The sequence below is a fragment of the Lissotriton helveticus genome, chromosome 8 (genome assembly GCF_964261635.1).
Source record: "Lissotriton helveticus chromosome 8, aLisHel1.1, whole genome shotgun sequence".
NCBI classification, from domain to species: Eukaryota; Metazoa; Chordata; class Amphibia; order Caudata; family Salamandridae; genus Lissotriton; species Lissotriton helveticus.
In genome coordinates, this window is record NC_136069.1 from 1,315,394,384 (window position 1) to 1,315,413,580 (window position 19,197).

General features: G+C 40.5%; 2 protein-coding genes across 9 annotated transcripts in view; one reads left to right on the forward strand and one right to left on the reverse strand.

The window, feature by feature from the left end:
• GPR34 (G protein-coupled receptor 34) overlaps positions 1–12,677 on the forward strand; it is a 30,612-nt gene extending 17,935 nt beyond the window's left edge. The window contains exon 2 of the mRNA XM_078658304.1: positions 9,194–12,677. Within this exon, the coding sequence (XP_078514430.1) occupies positions 9,194–10,348 (1,155 nt within the window). The 3' untranslated portion in view covers positions 10,349–12,677. The remainder of the gene's footprint in view (positions 1–9,193) is intronic.
• The window catches only part of CASK (calcium/calmodulin dependent serine protein kinase), a 1,268,764-nt gene that overhangs the window by 734,184 nt on the left and 515,383 nt on the right, over positions 1–19,197 (reverse strand). The gene's annotated exons all lie outside the window — the stretch shown is intronic.

A 19,197-nucleotide genomic window follows, 5' to 3' on the forward strand; every position in this document is an offset into this window, starting at 1 on the left:
TTGGGGTTGCTTGTGTTCCAGTTCAGAGAAGACCTGGTTTGGACGTTTGGGTTGGAAAGTTCAAATTGGAGCAGGGACAAGACTGATTTGCATGTAGCTGGGTACAAACTGAGGTGGCTTGATGTGCAAAATAACTATTGACTGGGGTGTGGCCTGAGTCATTACAAGGGACTTCGATTAATTCAAGCATTCCACCCATCACTTTTTTGTATACTACTCTGTTTTACGCAATCATAGCCAACTGCTATGCATCTGTGCTTGAATGACTGACACACTGGTAAATCTTCATACTAATCGGGGACTCACTCAATGACGGCAATATGTTGTGAGGCGAGGATTGCAAAAGAAAATATCTACAACTAAATGAAGTTGAATAAAGTGTGCCGATAGACACTGAGGTGTCCAGAGGATAGAGTGACACAGATACGCTCTCCTCCATGCCTCCTGCCACTCCCCTTGCAGTGTAATGTGATTGAGTCAGGTGATCATCACTCTCACAGATTAAAATTAACAAGGTAAAAGTATCAGAACTGGGTCATTCCAGTAGTTCAAGTATCAAGCACTGTAAATAAATAAATCAAACCATCACAGCCGAGATTCCATAGTCAACAATGTGGGACATGTTGCCTGTCACAGCCCATGAAATGGTCTCTGTCATATGGGATCAATGAAAATCTGAAGGTATTTTAAGGACAACTGTCTAAGTTATTCAGTGATGTGAAAGTAGGCGTCTTTGAAGAGGACAGAATATGTGACGTCTTACCAGTATCTATGTTGCCTTATCAAGAGCTCTGTGGGCCCAGGGCCGGCTCTAGGGCGGTGCGATCGGTGCCACCGCACCGGGCGCTGCCTTGAGGTGGGGGGCGCCCTGTTTATTGTTTTAAAAGCACCAGTTGCCACGTTCCTTGTACTAGCAATTTTCAAGCTTCAATAAAAATGTCACGATCTCTCGTGATTAATGTTCTTCATAGAGAGAGAGACCGGATCTTTGTCTGGTAGTGGAAGTTTCGAATAGCGCAGAAGTTTAAATTGCCTGCTGCAAAGAATGTGTCCCATTCAGATCACAGCGTGCATACACTATAAATAGGTCAATGGGTTATCGCTTTTGTCAAGAGAAATCCTTTTGTTACTTGCAGTTTAAGAGTTAAAATCCTAATATAGAGCAGTGAGCGCTTAACTGTCCTCAAAGAGGTGCATGCAAACTGCAAGGAATATATCACAGTTACATGTTTTTTGCCCAGTCTTTACTTATCCTAATATTGCAAAAAGATTTAATTTGGGTAGAAATCAATTCTTATTATTAAAGAAGACCCCTAACAATGGTGTTACATTTTAAATTCTGAATTTGTGCTTTTCCAGACCACAGACTCTTAAACTATACTGCCTACCAGTATGGATGACATGGGACTCCAACACCTTATAGGCCTCTGTCATATATAACAGTTGGTGGGAAGGTGGTCATGGGGGGCGCCAACAAATATTGTTGCACAGGGCGCCGCCAGTACTAAATGAAGTGAAGGCCCCCTGTGGGGGCCTTCACTGCGAAAACTCCTTTTGAACTAATTAAGGGGTGGGTTCCCAGTACCTTACTATGTCCTAGCTAGATGAAATCGGTAAAGCATATAAATTGCAAAGATCCTAGTAAGAGGCATGTAAAAGATTTAGCGGGATGAAAAGAACAAGCATTGGAAATGCAATAGGTCTTGCATTAGGAAAGTTTGAGCTATTGGTATTGTAAATGACAATTTCTTTATTTATGTGCTGGTTTTGAAAATAGCAAAATTAATAGCTTTGTCATTTACAATGCCAATAGTTTTAACTTTCGCAAATGTGACACCTATAGCATTTGTAACGCAATATGTGTTGTATTTACATGACTTAGATTTATTGATATTACAAATAACAATGGCTTGTAATTCTTTTAATAATTAATACTTTAAAAAAGTTATTGTAATTTATTATAATGGCAATAGCTTAAACTTTTGTAAATAACTTTGTGAAGATTATGTTCATTGTATTTTATTATGACGAAAATCCAAGAACAGAAGTGAAATATTAACATCATTTGTGACTGATAGACTGGTGGCTGTAGAAGGAGGTGCTGAGTTACCTTATCAGCCGTTGGTTAGAAAGAGAAGGAGCAGCCTCGAGAACGGGAAATTCAGTCATTCTGGAAGTGTTAAATAAAAGCCTCATAGAAGAGAAAGCCTCTGGCACCAAGAAAATGATAGTGGCTAGTCCCTACAACACATGTGCTTAGTTTTTGTGTGACAAATGCATTCTGCAACCGTGTTCTGTGTGTGTTGAAAGGGTAATGAGGCGTATTTATATGTTTCTTTTTGTGCTTTTATGTAGCACTGAAATGGCCCTTAGGTATCAGAGCGCTTCACAATAATGCCAGAGCATATCACTAACAAATAGAACAAGAAGCGATGGGCTGGATGGGGTGGGGGGGTGGCACTGCATGGGGAGATTAAGTAAATTGTGAGCAGTGACGGGCGCTGACAGGAGCAGGAAACTGATGGAACAAGAAACAAGTTAAAAGAAAAGGAGACACAGCCGGCAAAAATCGGCCGCGAAATGAAGAACAAGCTCTTGGCATTGCTGTGGGGGGGCGGGGCGGGAGCACATTGACGGGGGAGCAGCAGCCTTTGATGTGCGAGCGCGTGAATGGGAAGAGCGGCCGTGGGAGGTGAAGTGTGGGGGGGGGGGGGGGGGAGCAGGGAGGGGGGTGGGGAGCAGAGCCTTTGAAGAGCGGCAAATGTAAGGTCAGGTCTGATGCAATTTTCACACTTCCAGCATACGTTCGATCCTCACATCAGCCGGTGGCATATATGTCTTTCTTTAAGCAAAAGAGTCCCCATCAACGCAAACAAAATATACGTTCTAAAAGAAGACATTTGCTATGCAAGCGAGAACTTGAAAAATACATTGCAAGCTTCCCAGGCGCAGGACTTACTTCCTGTCTTCTTGTGGAAATCTATAAATCCTATTGCCTCTGTTTTACTTCCGACTCGAAAAACATGACAGGAAAAACAGAAATCAGGGAGAGCTAATGGAAATGTTTACTCATAGTGACTGATAGACTGGTGGCTGTAGAAGGAGGTGCCGAGTTACCTTATCAGCCGTTGGTTAGAAAGAGAAGGAGCAGCCTCGAGAACGGGTAATTCAGTCATTCTGGAAGTGTTAAAATCAAGCCTCATAGAAGAGAAAGCCTCTGGCACCAAGAAAACGATAGTGGCTAGTCCCTACAACACATGTGCTTAGTTTTTGTGTGACAAATGCATTCTGCAACCGTGTTCTGTGTGTGTTGAAAGGGTAATGAGGCGTATTTATATGTTTATTTTTGTGCATTTATGTAGCACTGAAATGGCCTTTAGGTATCAGAGCGCTTCACAATAAAGCCAGAACATATCACTAACAAATAGAACAAGAAGCGATGGGCTGGATGGGGTGGGGGGCAGCACTGCATGGGGAGATTAAGTAAATTGGGAGCAGTGACGGGCGCTGACAGGAGCAGGAAACTAATGGAAGAAGAAACGAGTTAAAAGAAAAGGAGACACGGCCGGCCGTGAAACTGAAAGCACGGCCGGCCGGCGGTGAAAGCCTTTGATGCCGCAGGGGGTGGAGCGGCACCAAGCTGGGCAACAGATGGCTGACGATTTGATGCTGTGCACGCGCATTTTAGGTCAATGCGCTTGCGCATTGACCTAAAAGCGCACGGGCACAGCATCAAATCGCCAGTTAGTTAAAGTCTGTTTAAGCCCCTATAGTCTCGCTCCGCTCAATGCGCATGCGCATTGAGAGGCAAGACCTAAAAAAGTTATTTTGATAAAAAGACCAATGTAAAATATGGTGTTGTTAAGGTTGGTGAATTGGTAAAAATTAAAGCACCATGGGGTGTGCATTATAGTCCAGGTGTACTCAAATTTACAAAGTAATAAAGCTCTTCAGAAATTCCATAAACACACATTATAACAGAATTTGGAGCTTAAATAGGGTGATGAGAATTCATTCTGAGACTGACGTGTCAAACAGAAAAGGAAGAGGAAGTTCAGGTCACATTTGAGGTCAATATGTCTAATTTTCAAAAGAAGGTGATGATCTATCTTGTGCTGAACAAAGAGTTTGAAGATACATAAACGTCCAAGTTATTTAAAAGACTGAGTTAGACTCTCTTATTATATATATACATTGATGTTCATTTTCAATTTTTGTGTTTATGATTACTGTATATTTCACTCATATTACTGATACTGTGTTTGGTTGGTTTTGCTGTCTTCTTTGTATTTGGTTTGTTTAGTAAAAAAAGATTCTGCAACTGTATATTGTTATCTTCAAAAAAAAAGGAGAAGTGTGATATCTTACCAGTTTCAATGCTGCCTTATCAAGACATCTTTGGGCATGGGACACTTCGTACATACCTCCGTGTATATAGAGTGATTGTGCAAGAATACACGCAAGAACAGCAAACATCAAAGGCATGACATTTTGAGGATAGTTGCAGCAGATGTGATTAGAGTGTAGCTTTCAAATGAAATACAGTGTATTTTCTTTGATGCATTTATGTGGCTTTAATTACAACATATTCATTGTCCATGTATAGCCTTTTCGTTTAGGATGTGTAAAGGATGGGCTGACAACTCCGTTCCGCCCACGGAATGTGCGGAATTTTGCCTGTTCCGCATTCCGCAAGGTAGGTGGAGCAGGCAAATCTCCACACACTCGCGGCAAAGCGGAGTTGGCCTCCCACCGCACTATTAAAATGTTAAAAAATTATTTAAAACACCTTACCTGATCGCCGGCGTCCCCGGGCTTCTCTCTTTCTCCATCGCTTCTTCTTCTTGAAAACTGCGAATGCGCGGGTGCCCGCGCATACGCAGTTTTCAAGAAGGCACGATGGGGGAAGAGAGAAGCCAGGGGTCGCCGGCGATCAGGTAAGGTGTTTTAAATTGTTATTGTTTAACATTTTAATAGTGCGGGCGGGAGGCGAGTAGGGGAGCTATGTGGAGTGTGCGGATATTGGCTCCGTCTCCGTGGCACTCCACGTAGCGCCGCTACGCCAACATGTCATAAAGACGTAGATTACCAACATTAAGGAACGGGGCGAGGAGGTACATTAGAATATTCTTGGAACAAGTATTTTTTGTTGAGAATATTTATTTGGAAGACTTCCAAAGAGAGGATATGCTTGGGTAATTTGTGAACGTTTCAACTGATGTCTTAGAAGTTATGAAACACCATCCCCTTTTCACTCGACTTCCAGCCTTGGGGAGGGAGGATCATCAACTCACGAGATGGTGCACTGAGTGAAACAGCGGTTTCTCCATTATAAAAAGTAAATCCTAGACATAGTGCTCGATCAGAATTATGACAGAAGGTGCATTACTAAACATATGGGTTTATTTCTCTGCATCTTAGTTTTGTTGTTACTTCACACCATGTTTAACAATTGAGAGATGTTCAGACAAACTCCACTCACCTTGAAAGACTGTGCAAACCTTTGAAGATAAAGAGATTTTCTTTGAGTAATCCTTAATTGTGGTATTACCTCCACGGGTAGATTATTTATTCTTGTATGTTATCTGAATGTGGCCTGTTTGAGAGAATTGTGTAGGAGTAGTAGTTTTCCCTCAAGGTCATGTAGTAGGGCCAGGAAGGTTTATGCCACTGGCACTGTGTCTATACAAGTTAGCTCCTAGTGCCTCTATGGCATCAGTAGGAGCTCTATCCAAGATGTATTAAGTTCTGGATGAGATCAAGTGCATGAAGGTTACCGCGCATCGAGGAAGAAAGCAACTCTGTTATTTCTGCTGCACACCAGCAGTTACAATAGTGAGGTGTACTATCTGTGGGTATAGTGGTGTACGTGTGGTACAAGAATATACACGGAAACAGGTTGTATCTTTGTTAGAAATTCATGACAACTGCTCAAAATATTTTTAAAATGCACTTCAATTCTATAGAATTAAATATGTATACCCTGGATGCAAGTCTAACACGATTTTAATTTATGTACTAGTGGGCCACAGTCAGTCAAGTACAATTATTTTAGGAGTTCTACTACTTTATGTACTTTGCCAATATTTTAAGTAGCTAAGCAATTCAGAAAGATGAAAGATGTGTGTGTTTTCTTATAGGATACGAATTTAACTTACCGATTCATATTCTGTTTAAGTGATCAGCTAAAGTATATCAAGGTACCATGCTTCTTTTTACTGCTTGCATGTTGTAAATCCAAAAGTAAGCATTTATGTCAATCCTACCATGGCACCCAAGTATGAATTAGCTTACATACTGCAGATTACCGTGGAGATCAAAACATTTCTAAGCATGAATCAAAAGGCTAAAACTCTAAACTGTAGGTTATAAGTATTGAGATCATAAGCTTCTTCTGCGGCCATTCTCAAATTTAAGGGGCAAGGTTTTTCATTCTCTCCCTTTCTAGATAGAAGCATAGTGGTTTGCGATTCTTAAAAAAGCATAGGGGGTATTGTTGGTTTATTTAATAGTTTTTTTTGTAATGCGATTAGGCCTCTTAAGAGTGCCGAGTAGGAAAAAAGGAAGGCGCGTGATAGGTGGCAAGTTGGGAAATGCAGACTATTTCAGACAACCACAGTGTTTTACTGAGCTTCCTATTCGGATGTGTAGGTTGTGGTCAGGACACCGAGGCGTCATAATGCTGTACCAAAGGCATTCAGGTGTGCCTGTCTGAATTGACGATCAGCCACTCACTGTTTTAGTCTCATTAATGTGCTCAATAATTCATCAAGGGTGTCCCATTTGTTTTAAAGATTATGGGGTCTCTTTTGGCGAGAAATATCTTGTTGAGGAGTGTCTTACCTTTTTGTACAGGGCCTTCACAATTATTTCCAGAAACGCAAAAGTATTTATTGTGCACGTGTACAAATGCCTATGGAGTGGTACATACATAATATGCTACCTTTATAAATATTTAAGGGAAGTTATCACTTCAAATTGGATAAAATTACATTACGGTTTCGGTGAGAATTTCTCCATTCCTCATTTCACCAGAATTCACTGTTGAGCTTGCTTTTCTCATTCTTTAGCGTCATCCTGTGCAAACTATCTTTTGGATTCTTGTATTATTAATGACTGCTTTGTAACACAAATTCTATCAAGCACACACCTACAAAGTACTGAATTCCATTTTTATATTTAGCATGTTTATCACCTTATTCACTGTACCTGCTATTGTTATATATCTGTAATTTTTTTAAATATTAGAATCAGAGAGGTTGATCAACATTCATTACACCTTTAGATAATTCTTTGCATAACTGTTAGTAAAGGTATCATTTTTCAGCTGGACTTTACTCTTGCTACTTCAAGCAAAGGGGTTGTGGCCATCGGGCTTCAAGGAACATTTCTATTGGTTGTTAGGGGCTGTCGCACCAGACATTCATCTAGCATTGTCTCTTATCATTTTTTCTTATTGGGCCTTCCAACCTGTGGCTTAACATTAATAAAAACAAGCCATTTCCTTAGTCAGAGTAAATTGCATCTGGCATCGTGTCACCCTTTGCTTGAATTTAGGAATATGCAACAGACTAAGGAACTGAAGCAACCAGTTAATAATATATGAAAATGCTCTATTAAAAAACAAAATCATAACGTCCTTAAAGAAGCATCTTTGTTTTGAAAACTGGCTTTGTGACTTGGGTGCTCTAAGGGGTAATTTACACACCAGTGGTACAAGTCAGTGTTTGTTTTTAATTAAACTTCTAAGAAATACACTCAAATGAGCTCAAAGCATCATAAAAACAAGTGAGTTGCAACTTTAAGGAATATTATTACATTTTCGATCCCACTTTACATAGAATCTTCTGAAGCGAAGCTCATCACCATCAATGCTGTCATTGGTCTAGTCATACATTTTGGATCTTGACTTAGTTTTTAATCACATTGAAGATATCAAACAATATTGATTAATAACTTTTACTATACTTATTTTCACTTAGGGGAAATAGAGTCTTCACATTTTTGCTCACATTAAGACATGATCTCCCTCTATGAAGTACATTTGTAATCGTTTGAAACGTTCTTGTAATATATTAAACAAGGTGGCGGGATAGCACCACCGAAATGGAATGGGAGACAGACCATAGTAACGTTTCCGAGTGATTGATTAGTAAAGGATATTTTGTTCATGCTCTAAGATTTGGAATGATTGTGGACTCTACTAACTCAGTATCATGGATCCTTTGGCTAGAAACAGGTGGGCGAGAAGGTCGGACATTGGCATTAGCTTGGGAACATCACCGTAGGATGCTGTGGGCACACACCATATCAATATTATTTTGCTGGCATGTGAAGGAAGAGTGACCAGCATATATACGCACTAGGTGATACAAAATAGATGAGTATTTATGTCTACAACTAGTGTAATGTGGCCTGTGTCAGATGACATCGTATGTCATCTGAAAGGTTGAAGGGGAGACTCCAAGCAGACCAGTTGATACTGGCTGGCTTTGGATCACCATGTTAATGACCGGCCTTCCTCACACTTCTACACAACCCTCTCTTATTTCTCCATTCTTGATCAGTTTACTGAATGCCGGTTCTCTACCCAACACAAGCTCTGGCCCGTTTAACAGACTTAGAGCACCTCTGAGACTGCAAGATTATATTGGATACAGGAAACCCAGGCTGTGGCGGTCTGTGACGAAGGGAAGTAATAAGACCTGTATTTGATTAATGAAGAATGTTGCAGCCAGTTCTGTATGCGAGCAGTGAAACACCTCAGAGTTTGAGAATAGCACTTCTCCAGTTTTTCAGAGCACTACATGTTTCGGGAGAGAGGCTGACATGACATGGGGGTATTTAATTATATGTCAGGGCTGTTGCCAAAACAGTGTTGTGTCAGGCACCAAACATGTAATATTCTGACACAGCTCTACTGAATTATATTGTAAAAACGAATAAGCATGCCATACCAATGCCTATTCAAAATATCCATGTTTTCAAATGAAGAAAAGCAAATTGACTAACAATACATTAACATTTTACATTAAACCCATTTATAATGGAGAACTCAGGGTCTAGCTAGGTCATAAATTGCTAATTTTTTTGTCCAAGTCCCCGGGCAATAACTGATATCAAAATAACTCAACACTGCATTCATCAATATATTTGCAAACAAAATAATGAAGTGCTTTTTTTATGCTTCTAGAAATTCAATGAGATGGATGCAACTGTGACCAGTATCGCTCCTTTTTCCAACCTCTGGAAGGACTTCACAATAACCAACACCAGCGATGCCACGGACAACCATTCCTCGGACACCTCCAGTTCTATGAAATGCACACTCGATGAACAGTCCCTCAATGGAGTTTTAGCAGTGTGTTACTCAGTAACGTTTATCGTTGGGGTAATAGGCAATGCACTTGCACTCTATGTGTTCTTGTGGATTCATAAAGAACGGAACTCGATTCAAGTTTACCTCCTTAACGTCGCCATCGCCGATCTCCTGCTGATCTTCTGCCTACCATTCCGGGTAATTTATCATGTGAATCAAAACAAATGGCTATTGGGTGTGGCTTTCTGTAGGGTTGTGGGTAATCTCTTCTATATGAACATGTATATTAGCATCATTCTTCTCGGACTGATCAGCATGGACCGGTACATAAAAGTTACACGTGCTCTGCAGAGACATAACATGTCACGAAGAAAATGCAGCATTTACATCTGCAGTCTCCTGTGGGCCGTGTCAGTTGCTGCGGTTATTCCCATGGTAGCACACAGGCTGGACAGTAAGCAGAGTGAGTCTACCATGTGTTTCCATTACAGGCTACGGGCAACGTGGAAGGCGATATTCAACTATTTTATTGTTGTAGTCTTTTGGGTTGTTTTCATTCTCCTCATTCTTTCATATGTTAAAATTGCGAAGACCCTTTTTCAAGTCTCCAAAGCTAGACCAAATCTACCCAACTCTGTGAAGTATAACAGAACAGCCCGGAAATCATTTGTGGTGCTTTTTATCTTCACCATATGCTTTGCTCCATACCATGCCTTCCGATTCTTCTATATAACATCTCAGCTGAAAACCACATCCTGCTACTGGCGAAACATTATTCACAACACCAATGAGATCATGCTGGTATTCTCAGCCTTCAATAGCTGCTTAGATCCAGTCATGTACTTTACACTATCCAGCAGTGTTCGGAAAACTGTATTCCAGCTCCTTTGCAGGGATCATAGAGAAGCAAGTAGAAGTGAAAGCGTTACATCGGAATGTCCACATGGGCAAAGTCAGGCACCTGCCCATGCGGTTTCCTCTTCAGGCACTGTGGCCCAAACGATTCACTTAGTAAGGAGAGGTTCTTGAGACACGCATGCCTGCAACGTTTCACCAAATGCAATAGGTGGCTTCAGTTGTCATTTTGGGAGTCATCACCCTGTAACGATCTGCGGTTTGGAGTGTTTCATTGGGTGATCTTTCAATGAAAGAGGTTTGCTGCTGTCTGGCTTTGATAACCTGTGGAAAACATTGTGAGCTTTCCAAGATGGAGACAGAACAATATCATAGGCTCGAGTGTTGGGGAATAAGCACTGAACATTTCATTTTAATTGACTTACAAAAAGTGATCATTTCTCAAACTAGGGCATCCCAAGGGAAGTGAACAACGTTTTTAAGAAATTCATGTTTATGTTGTAAACACTAACCACAATATTTCATTAGCACAATCGGATGTCAAATTGCGCAGCATTAAATTGATTCTTTGGAAGTGTCCACATTATTAAAGAAAAAAGTACAGAATCATGGCTGTTCTATAAGTAGCTGCTTCAGGCCCCCCCCCCCGCCCCCCTCCCCCTAGCGCCTTGTGACTCTCACGGGTGAGTAGCGTGCTCTATTAATGTTCTTATTGATTGATTGATCATATTTTCTACTTTGCTGTAACAATAAGAATTTAAAATTAAACTGAAAAATTCCGACTCTGCAATTATCTAACTTACAGCAGTAATGCACATTTATTTAATAATACAGCATCAGCAGATAACTTAATATTTAACTCAATAAACTGCCACAGTACAACATTACACTTTGAAAAAAGCCTAGTTTTCTCGCACACTCTTTGAAGAGGTGCTTACCTAGCTCGTAAGAATAAGCCTTGGCAAAACCAACAGGTCTGGCTATGGAAACAGTATTTTTTTTCTTTAATCTATTTCTTATTTTTTGCAAATATATGTAATAGACTTTAAAAGTGTAAAAGTAATAAAAAGGAAACTGCTGTCACCTAAAGGTGGTGTGCATTTGCTTTAAAAAAGTAAGTAAAACATGACATCTAACAAATATATAAATAAAAACCTTCACTGTAGAAGAAATGAAAGCACAGATGGCCTGTCACTGAAATGGGCTGCCTTCTAGCATAGATGCAACTGTGCGAGAGAGCAATACCATCCCTCACAGTGAAGCATGCCAATGGTTCATATGGGCTGACCCACGCTGTAGGATATGGTGGGCAGAAGCAAACCGTTAATTACACAAACAGACCAATGGACGAAGAGGGCTGATTGAAAAAGGCATACATATATACACACACACTTTTTTTAAACATGAAGCCAGACCTAAATATGAACAAACAAACAATGTTTGCTTTCTTTGTCACTTTTACTTTGACATTTCAATAAAGAACAATGTAACTTTTTACTTACTATTTATAAACAAATGCAAACCACCTTTGGATTGCCAAGTAACAAAAATTAGCCTACACGAAAGGTTCATCATTACGAAGTCATCAACTGTCACTGAAATGAGCATTCGTCCTTCACCAGGAAACAAAGCCAGACTAGCATTAATCATGTGCAGAGCATGCCACCGCCTTGAAACAGAAGGTTCGGTATTGTCCTCCCCTCTAAAAGACACAAAAGCACCAATGGCTTTGTCATGAAAGCATCAAACTGTAATGGTACTCGGCTCTCAAGAAAGCGCTATATAAATACCAATGCAATAGAGTGTGTCCTCTCCCAAAGTACGCCAGGGACATGGACAACTTTTTCTTTAAGTGTTGATAATAAAAAGGATGGTGTTCATCCCCTGAATGAAGTTCATAGGAGAGGGAAACATGTCAGTTCAAAAGAAATTTAAGTCCTGAAAAGTGAGAGCATCATATGTGGTAAAGAGCTAGCTACTTTCGCCCTAGGATCAGCTGTTCAAGAACACACCAGCCTGGGCCTCGCACTGAGCAGGATGAATAACCAACCACTTAGCTACTCAGAGAAGACGCCTTATCCCTTTCACAGAGACTCGCAAGAGAGATGTAGCACACAGCTGCTGCAGTACACAAGACGGACCCTGCCTGATTTTCGGCATACAATTTCGGCGCTTCGTTTGATGCTTTTGTAAGGCAAGTAGGGAAAAGGACATTCAAGCAAACCAACATATCTACGGCCCTTACTTTTGGTTATAGGTATTCATTCCTCCGCTTTTGCCTATCTCAAAAATACATCGACCGAATATTTCGTAATATATTTTTTTCTGTCACTTTTTCGCTTTTTGTGTATATGTTTTGCATATGTTTGTATATTTTCCTGTATGAAATAATTTGTGAATAATATATCAAAAGATTTTTTATAAACAAAAATGAAATGAAAAATAACCAAAAATATTTAAAACAAGAAAAAAAGATGACAAAATAAAAACAAGGTTTATAAAATTTTGAATTTGTGGTCATATATTGTTTGTGATTAAAAATATGTCGCTGTTTAAGTGTTGAATACCTATAACCAAAAGTAAGGGCCGTAGATATATGTTAGTTTGCTTGAATGTCCTTTTCCCTACTTGTCTTATCTTTTCCCTATGATTAGCAAACTTAGTAATTTATAGGGGTCCCTGTTTTACAAAATTTGTATACTCGTGGCCTGTCCATGAGGGGAATTTATGCTACTGACACATCGGTCTTTGATCACATGCTGCGCAGTTCGAATGGTCAGTTGTCAAAAATTGTATATTGACATTTCCCTTTACTATTCCCTTCTTTGTTTTATCCTCTCTGGCATATGCTTTTGTAAGGATCATTACAATTTAATTCATATTCTGGACAGCGGGTTGATACAATTAATCATGACAGTATTTTCCCATCTCCTTTACTTGCCATTACCATCAAATGGTTTGTAACCCACCACCTTTCAAGCAAGAGCGTAGAAGACGCTACATTTCTGGGGGTTGGCGGGAGAGGCGGGGGGTGCACAGACAGCCTTAAGGATAGCCGAGCCATTAAAAGATGTAAATAAGGCAACAAATGGCATGAAAAAATATACAGAATTTAAAATGAACAAAGATGTATTTTTCAACATTTCTCAGTGTCTGAATAAGTAAATACGATTATCTCACTGATTTGAGTTACATTTATTGAAAGTAAAAAATGTGAGATTTATATAGAGTGCAGATTCTATACTGAATGACTTCAAAGTGGTCTAGGATGGGTAAGGAAAATGATGCATAGTAAAATAAAGGGATGGGCCGTGGATCACACAATATGGTAAGTGGAGACTTCAGAATGTGAGTTCAGGATTGCATATTGTATGGTTCAGAGACTGTAGGGTTAGACCCTTCTCTCTTCTGTTAAACGTAAAAGGACCGTCATTCAATTGGTGTTAGTATGTGGTGTTTAATGAACATGCTTATCACACCACAAACCTAAACTGACACTATACACCCATATATCCATGTGCTTAGTCAAAGGATTCGAAGGTGTGCTTTTCTGTTAACAATGTTTCTAAAGACACTGAAGATGGAACACAGTAACAGAACATGCCTGTCTGAAATCATGCTGCAGGAGCACACTGAGGGCTCCGGACCTCGGGTTTTTTTGTTAAATATTTATGGCTGTCAGTGAGATGTTGGCCTCTCCTAAAGAGTCAGCTGAGCCAAAAATAACATTACCATAAAAAGTACTTCCAGCCTTCGCTTACTCTGCTGGCCTACCTGCTTTGACAAAGCAGGTTTTAGAAGAGGTTCAACTCCTCAATAACCTTAATTAAATAATCAACAAAACAAGGAGGCCATAGAGCCCCCACAGAGTTTGCTTCTCAGTTTACAGCTCTTCAACGAGACTTAGGTGATGTTCAGCATGGCTTCAGTGAGGTGTCCGACACTGTTTAAAAACGGTTTCCACTTGATAATTTGGGGGAAGTATTCACTGCATTCCCACAGCCCAACATCTGAGGGGTTTTATCGCCCATTGTCCTACACTATTCCTTTGCCATGGCCATGCTTTCAAGCTTCAATAATTTCAAAGCCGGTCACCAACACCTCAACACGACCCGAAGAGAATAAAGCACACCAGTGACCGTTTAGGATTTTCTACAATTTTGCCTTGGGCGGACAGGCTACGTTTAGCTAATTTCGGGGGGTAGTATAGGCTTTTACTTGGAATCACTAAACTAATAAAAAACAGGCATCAGACTTGTATTGTAGCAATATCTATTGTGCTCTCTCATCTACCCCAAAGTGCTTTCTGGTGGGTTTAATAGATTTTCCTCTTTCCTGTTCAAGGTCGAGGACTGGTGTAGGTAAATAAGTCGCCTAGGATTATTGTTTTGAGTTACGCATGAGGACTAGCAAGTACAATCCAGGATTGAGCTGGCACATGCAGTGGCATAATATGCATGGAGCAGAAAGTGGCAGGAGCTTGGGGTATAGCTTTGCAGACAGCGTATACAAACTAGCATGACTTTAAGTGAGTCAACTGAGCAGTCGCTGTGTGTTTAATCAAGTGTGTATTGCTATTCCAAAGTTTAAGTGGCCGCCGACCATCCCATTCTCTTTTCAAGTGCTTGATCCGGATAGGGACGAACATTCGCCAATGGGGTTTGATGGGAGTCTACTCTGGAATGACGGAAGCACAATGCACCTAAGCCCTGCTGCGCCACCCGTGATATAATATAAAGAGTTCATCCAGGAACAATGTTAAACCACCACTACCTACCCATAGTACTCCACTGAGATGACGTAGCTAAGGCGAGGGGCCGACGTTGCTGCCGTACTGTTATACAGTCTACCCAAGAACAAAGTCACAAATCGTTATAACCCACATACGTAATAGTAAAGGACACGTTATAGGATCATGCATTGTAAAAATAGTAGTTCCCATTACTTTTATGGCATAACAAGAGCACTGTTTGATTTTAGTGTCAGCATATCAGTGCATTTTCTTTAATTTTCAAACATTCACCATTCCCTAAAATGAGAGCTTTCATTTTCAAATCTACAGTAACTGCATGTGTTCGATCTCAGTTTGCAAATTTTTGTGCTGTTGAGAAAGATGTAAAAGGTGGCAGGATGTGTGCTGCCATGCTCCTCATCGTGATATGGCTAGTATGCTTTTCTGCACAGGAGACGCATGTCACCAGTTTCTTGGTAGGTGCTGTACATGATTTGTAACAAGGAACTCTTCAGCAGAGCACTAAACTCTGCTGGTGAAGCCAATTGCCTGATGTGCTCCGCATTTTAACATGTGAAACTACTGTTCCCGAGTCCAAGCCATGACGCTACTAACGCTTGCTAGCAGCTGATTGAAGCTTGTCCAATTATCTGCACCAATAGTTTGGGATCCAATGCGAGTAAAAATGGGATGGTACTCTGGTTACCAATGAGAATGCCAACTAGCCTCTAATTGGTAAATATTAGTAGTTTTAAAAGTGGCAACTCTTCTCCTCTGCGAATTAGATGCTTGTCTGGCGTGTTGTAGTGCCTGGTTAGGGTGCTCCAAACTAGTACTAAGAAGGTGGGTTACCAAATAAGACAATGTTAACCTTTAGGCAGACTTCAAGTTTGTGAGGACAGATCTTCGTAGTGCCCGCAAAACAACACCTTAGCAAAACAGTGACAAAGGGCATGGCCACCACTTTCTCCTAAGCAAAAAGGATGTGGTTATATCTTCACCTTCTATGGTCTGCCTAGGTAAATAAAGCTTATGCACAGCAAGAGCACATAACTCTACGTAGTATCATGGCATGCTTGCTATCACCATAGAACAAGAAACACTGTGAATATTATGGGATGTCAGTTAGTATGGGGAGGAATTATACCTGAAAAAGATGTACCAGAACCTGGTTAATTCTCCCCAATATATAAAATGCAGCACTAGTTAGGAGTGATGGGCTGGACTTAATGAAGCTGTCGTTGCATGAGATTATAAGCCTACCCTTGAAGCCAGGTATTAAAGCTCATCACCGACTTCACATGAAAGCTCTGTGCACCAGCCCAGTGGTAGCACTGTCCTACCGTAGACTCACGACTAAATTCGAGAACTGATGTCACAAACAGCCGTTGCTGTAATCAGAGATTGCAGCAGACTGAGCTGGTGGTTAGAACCTAACAGAGCTTGTCCCAAGAACAGAGCTCTCCGCTGTTATAAAGGCTGCCAAACTAACTGCTTACTAGAAAAGAAGTTGTCCCGAAACCAGACTATTTCTCCTGCTGTCCAGCCCAACTCAAGGACCAACATTAATGAGCAAGTGGCTCTAATTGTTCTCTCCACTCCTCCCCAAGAAAAAACATTGGGTAAAAGCAAAAATGTTTTGGTCCTAAAAAGCAAAAGCTGCCATAGCAGTCCCTGGCAATGAAGGGAACTTTGTGAGAGGAAGTGCCTCTTGTGAAAAAGAATGCTGTCACTTACAGGGGAGTGCGACTAACTGATTGCCCCAACCTGTGTGTTGTTGTAGACGGAGGAAACAAGAGAATGACACAAGAGACCAATAGATGAACAATTAAACCACATTATAAAAACTATGGTGGAAGCAAACAAAAGTACCACAAGGTGGTACATGCTATTTAATCGTAGGGCTTAGTGGTTTATATTGGAACCGTTATAAAAATATTTTATATAAAAGAAATGTCTTCCAAATTTTACATTTTCATGCATCAAATAGTTTTTGTACATCAATATAAGTCTTTTCAGTTACTTTTAAAAACTCTAAAGGGTGGTCTCTTGAACCATAACGTATGAACTAGGTGAACATTTGATGTATCCTTCTTTGGGCATGTTATTATGCAAAGGGAAACCACAGCACTGAAAACCACAGAATGTTTTGCAGCAGCTTTGTTTAGCTCAGAAAATCAGTAAACTACACAACTATTTATTTTTCATTAAAACAGCCTCTCGTGTTCCAAAAACCTAGTCTGTACAAGTTCAGGGCAGCATTGGATTGGCTACTTAACTTGTACCTCTAACCGATTTAGGCAGACGGCTTCCCTACACAATTGCAACCTCATTGATAGGATACGCTTATCTGCCTCTTAAAAGCCACCAGAGGCAAGAAACTGTGCCAGGACTGAAAAGCAAGTCTGGTGTAGGGTAAGCTGAACACCAAAGACGGTACTCAGGTGTCCTCCCTACAAGAGCTTACACATTCACGGATACCTGCCAACTGAAATCTTGCAAAGTATGAAAAGCAATGTTCCCAAGAGTCATAAGAGGTAATCAACAACAGATTGAGGAGCCCCACTGCCATAGAATGCAACAAAGATATTTGACACATACAAAAGAGCAGCAGCAGTTAGACACGACAGACATGTTGCAGTTCAGAACCTCAGCCACACAATGGCATTTACTAAAAACAGTTCCACTGACAAAGCCTATAATTTTTAATGATACTTGTCACTGTGTTGCTCACCACTGCCAATAGTGTGGCGTCAGTGAACTCTATGGGCTATATATGTTAAGACATTTATCCCTAAAGCACTATGGGATTGTTAAGATTATTTTACGTTTCACTGTGCTCCTGTAACCCATCAGTTAATATAATCTTACCATTCATAGAATGTAATGTTTATGGCTTGTAGGTTTTTTAGCCTTATGCATTATGTATATTGCACTTATAGTTTCCTCGACCTGCTGGGCATTTGTTGCAGGGTTAAGCTTGAGTAAACGTGAAAGCCAGACAGTGTCATCTACGAGAGCCTTTTCATCATCTCCTTTTGCAATAGATGAGTTTGGATGATGTACAAGCTTAGTTACAGGCCTTTTGAGGAACAAACACGCAAAGAGGATTGCCATTCTCAATAGCCAAGCAGAGAACATATTTATATTCCCAACTCCCTGATTGAGAGTAACTATTCTGCCTGAACCAAAGGGTGATATAGAAAGTGTTAGGACTAGTCAAACTTGACTTGCTTCAGCTAACCTTGTTATCGCCAATACACCTCTGTTTTAGATGGGGTGGAACAGCTCCAATATCAACCTGGTTCAAACAATGATCTAGTCATAGCAGAAACACCACAAATTGCCCCTTGGGCAAAGAATCGGAAATATATATATATGTATATTAATGTTTTTATAGAAAAAATACCAAACGATCCCAACAATACTTACAATTTGTCAGGGTTGCAGAGTAAAACCAAAAGGAGGGAGATATAAAGAGCAAATTCCCCGCAAAACATGAAGAAGCAGTAGAAGTATTTCTCCAACAGATGCTCAAAGGGAAACAGAAATGTAAATATATAACCATGATCATAGCCGTGCTCATATATTTTACTCTAGTTGGAGCTCATCAGAGAGGTAGCAATACATACATCATGGCTAGCATGAAAGCAGATCAAGTTTACAGCAAAATGGGTCTCTACAAGTCATTATGTGGTCTGGTGGAACTTGCACCACATTCTGTTTGAGCATTTGCAGTGCTTCCTCGTAGCAGAAGGTGATCACCGAGGTTAAAATGATTCCTGTAGAGACTTGCTATACATGTGCTCCAACATTTTCTAGCAAAATGAAACTGTTTCAGTCCAGCTTTCCTGTATTTCTACATTATTCTGATACGCTCCAACTGAAGCGAAAATGTGCAACAGGAATTGCACAAAATCTATTATACAATGATTATCAAAACGGCTAATAATGCCTAGTAAGGAGAGAAATATGAAGTGTACCTGTAAACTCATTAAGCCAGCTTGTTGACTGGGTGATTCATTATGGTGACTGAATGCCTGCCAACTTCTCATTTGGAGACCAAAGGCCAACTAAGTGATTTCCACTTAGAATTCAGACCCGGCCAAGATGCTCAGACAGCATTATGAAGTAATAGGGAAGCCGAGGTTTCGCCGCACTTTGTAGTGGAAGGCTGCAGAGACAGTAGTGAGGTAGAGTGAAGTAGAGATGGCTGCTGCAAAGGGAGCAATGTGAAATGAAAACAGTTCTTTGGCTCATGCGAGGACAGTGCACGTGGAGCTGAGAGGAA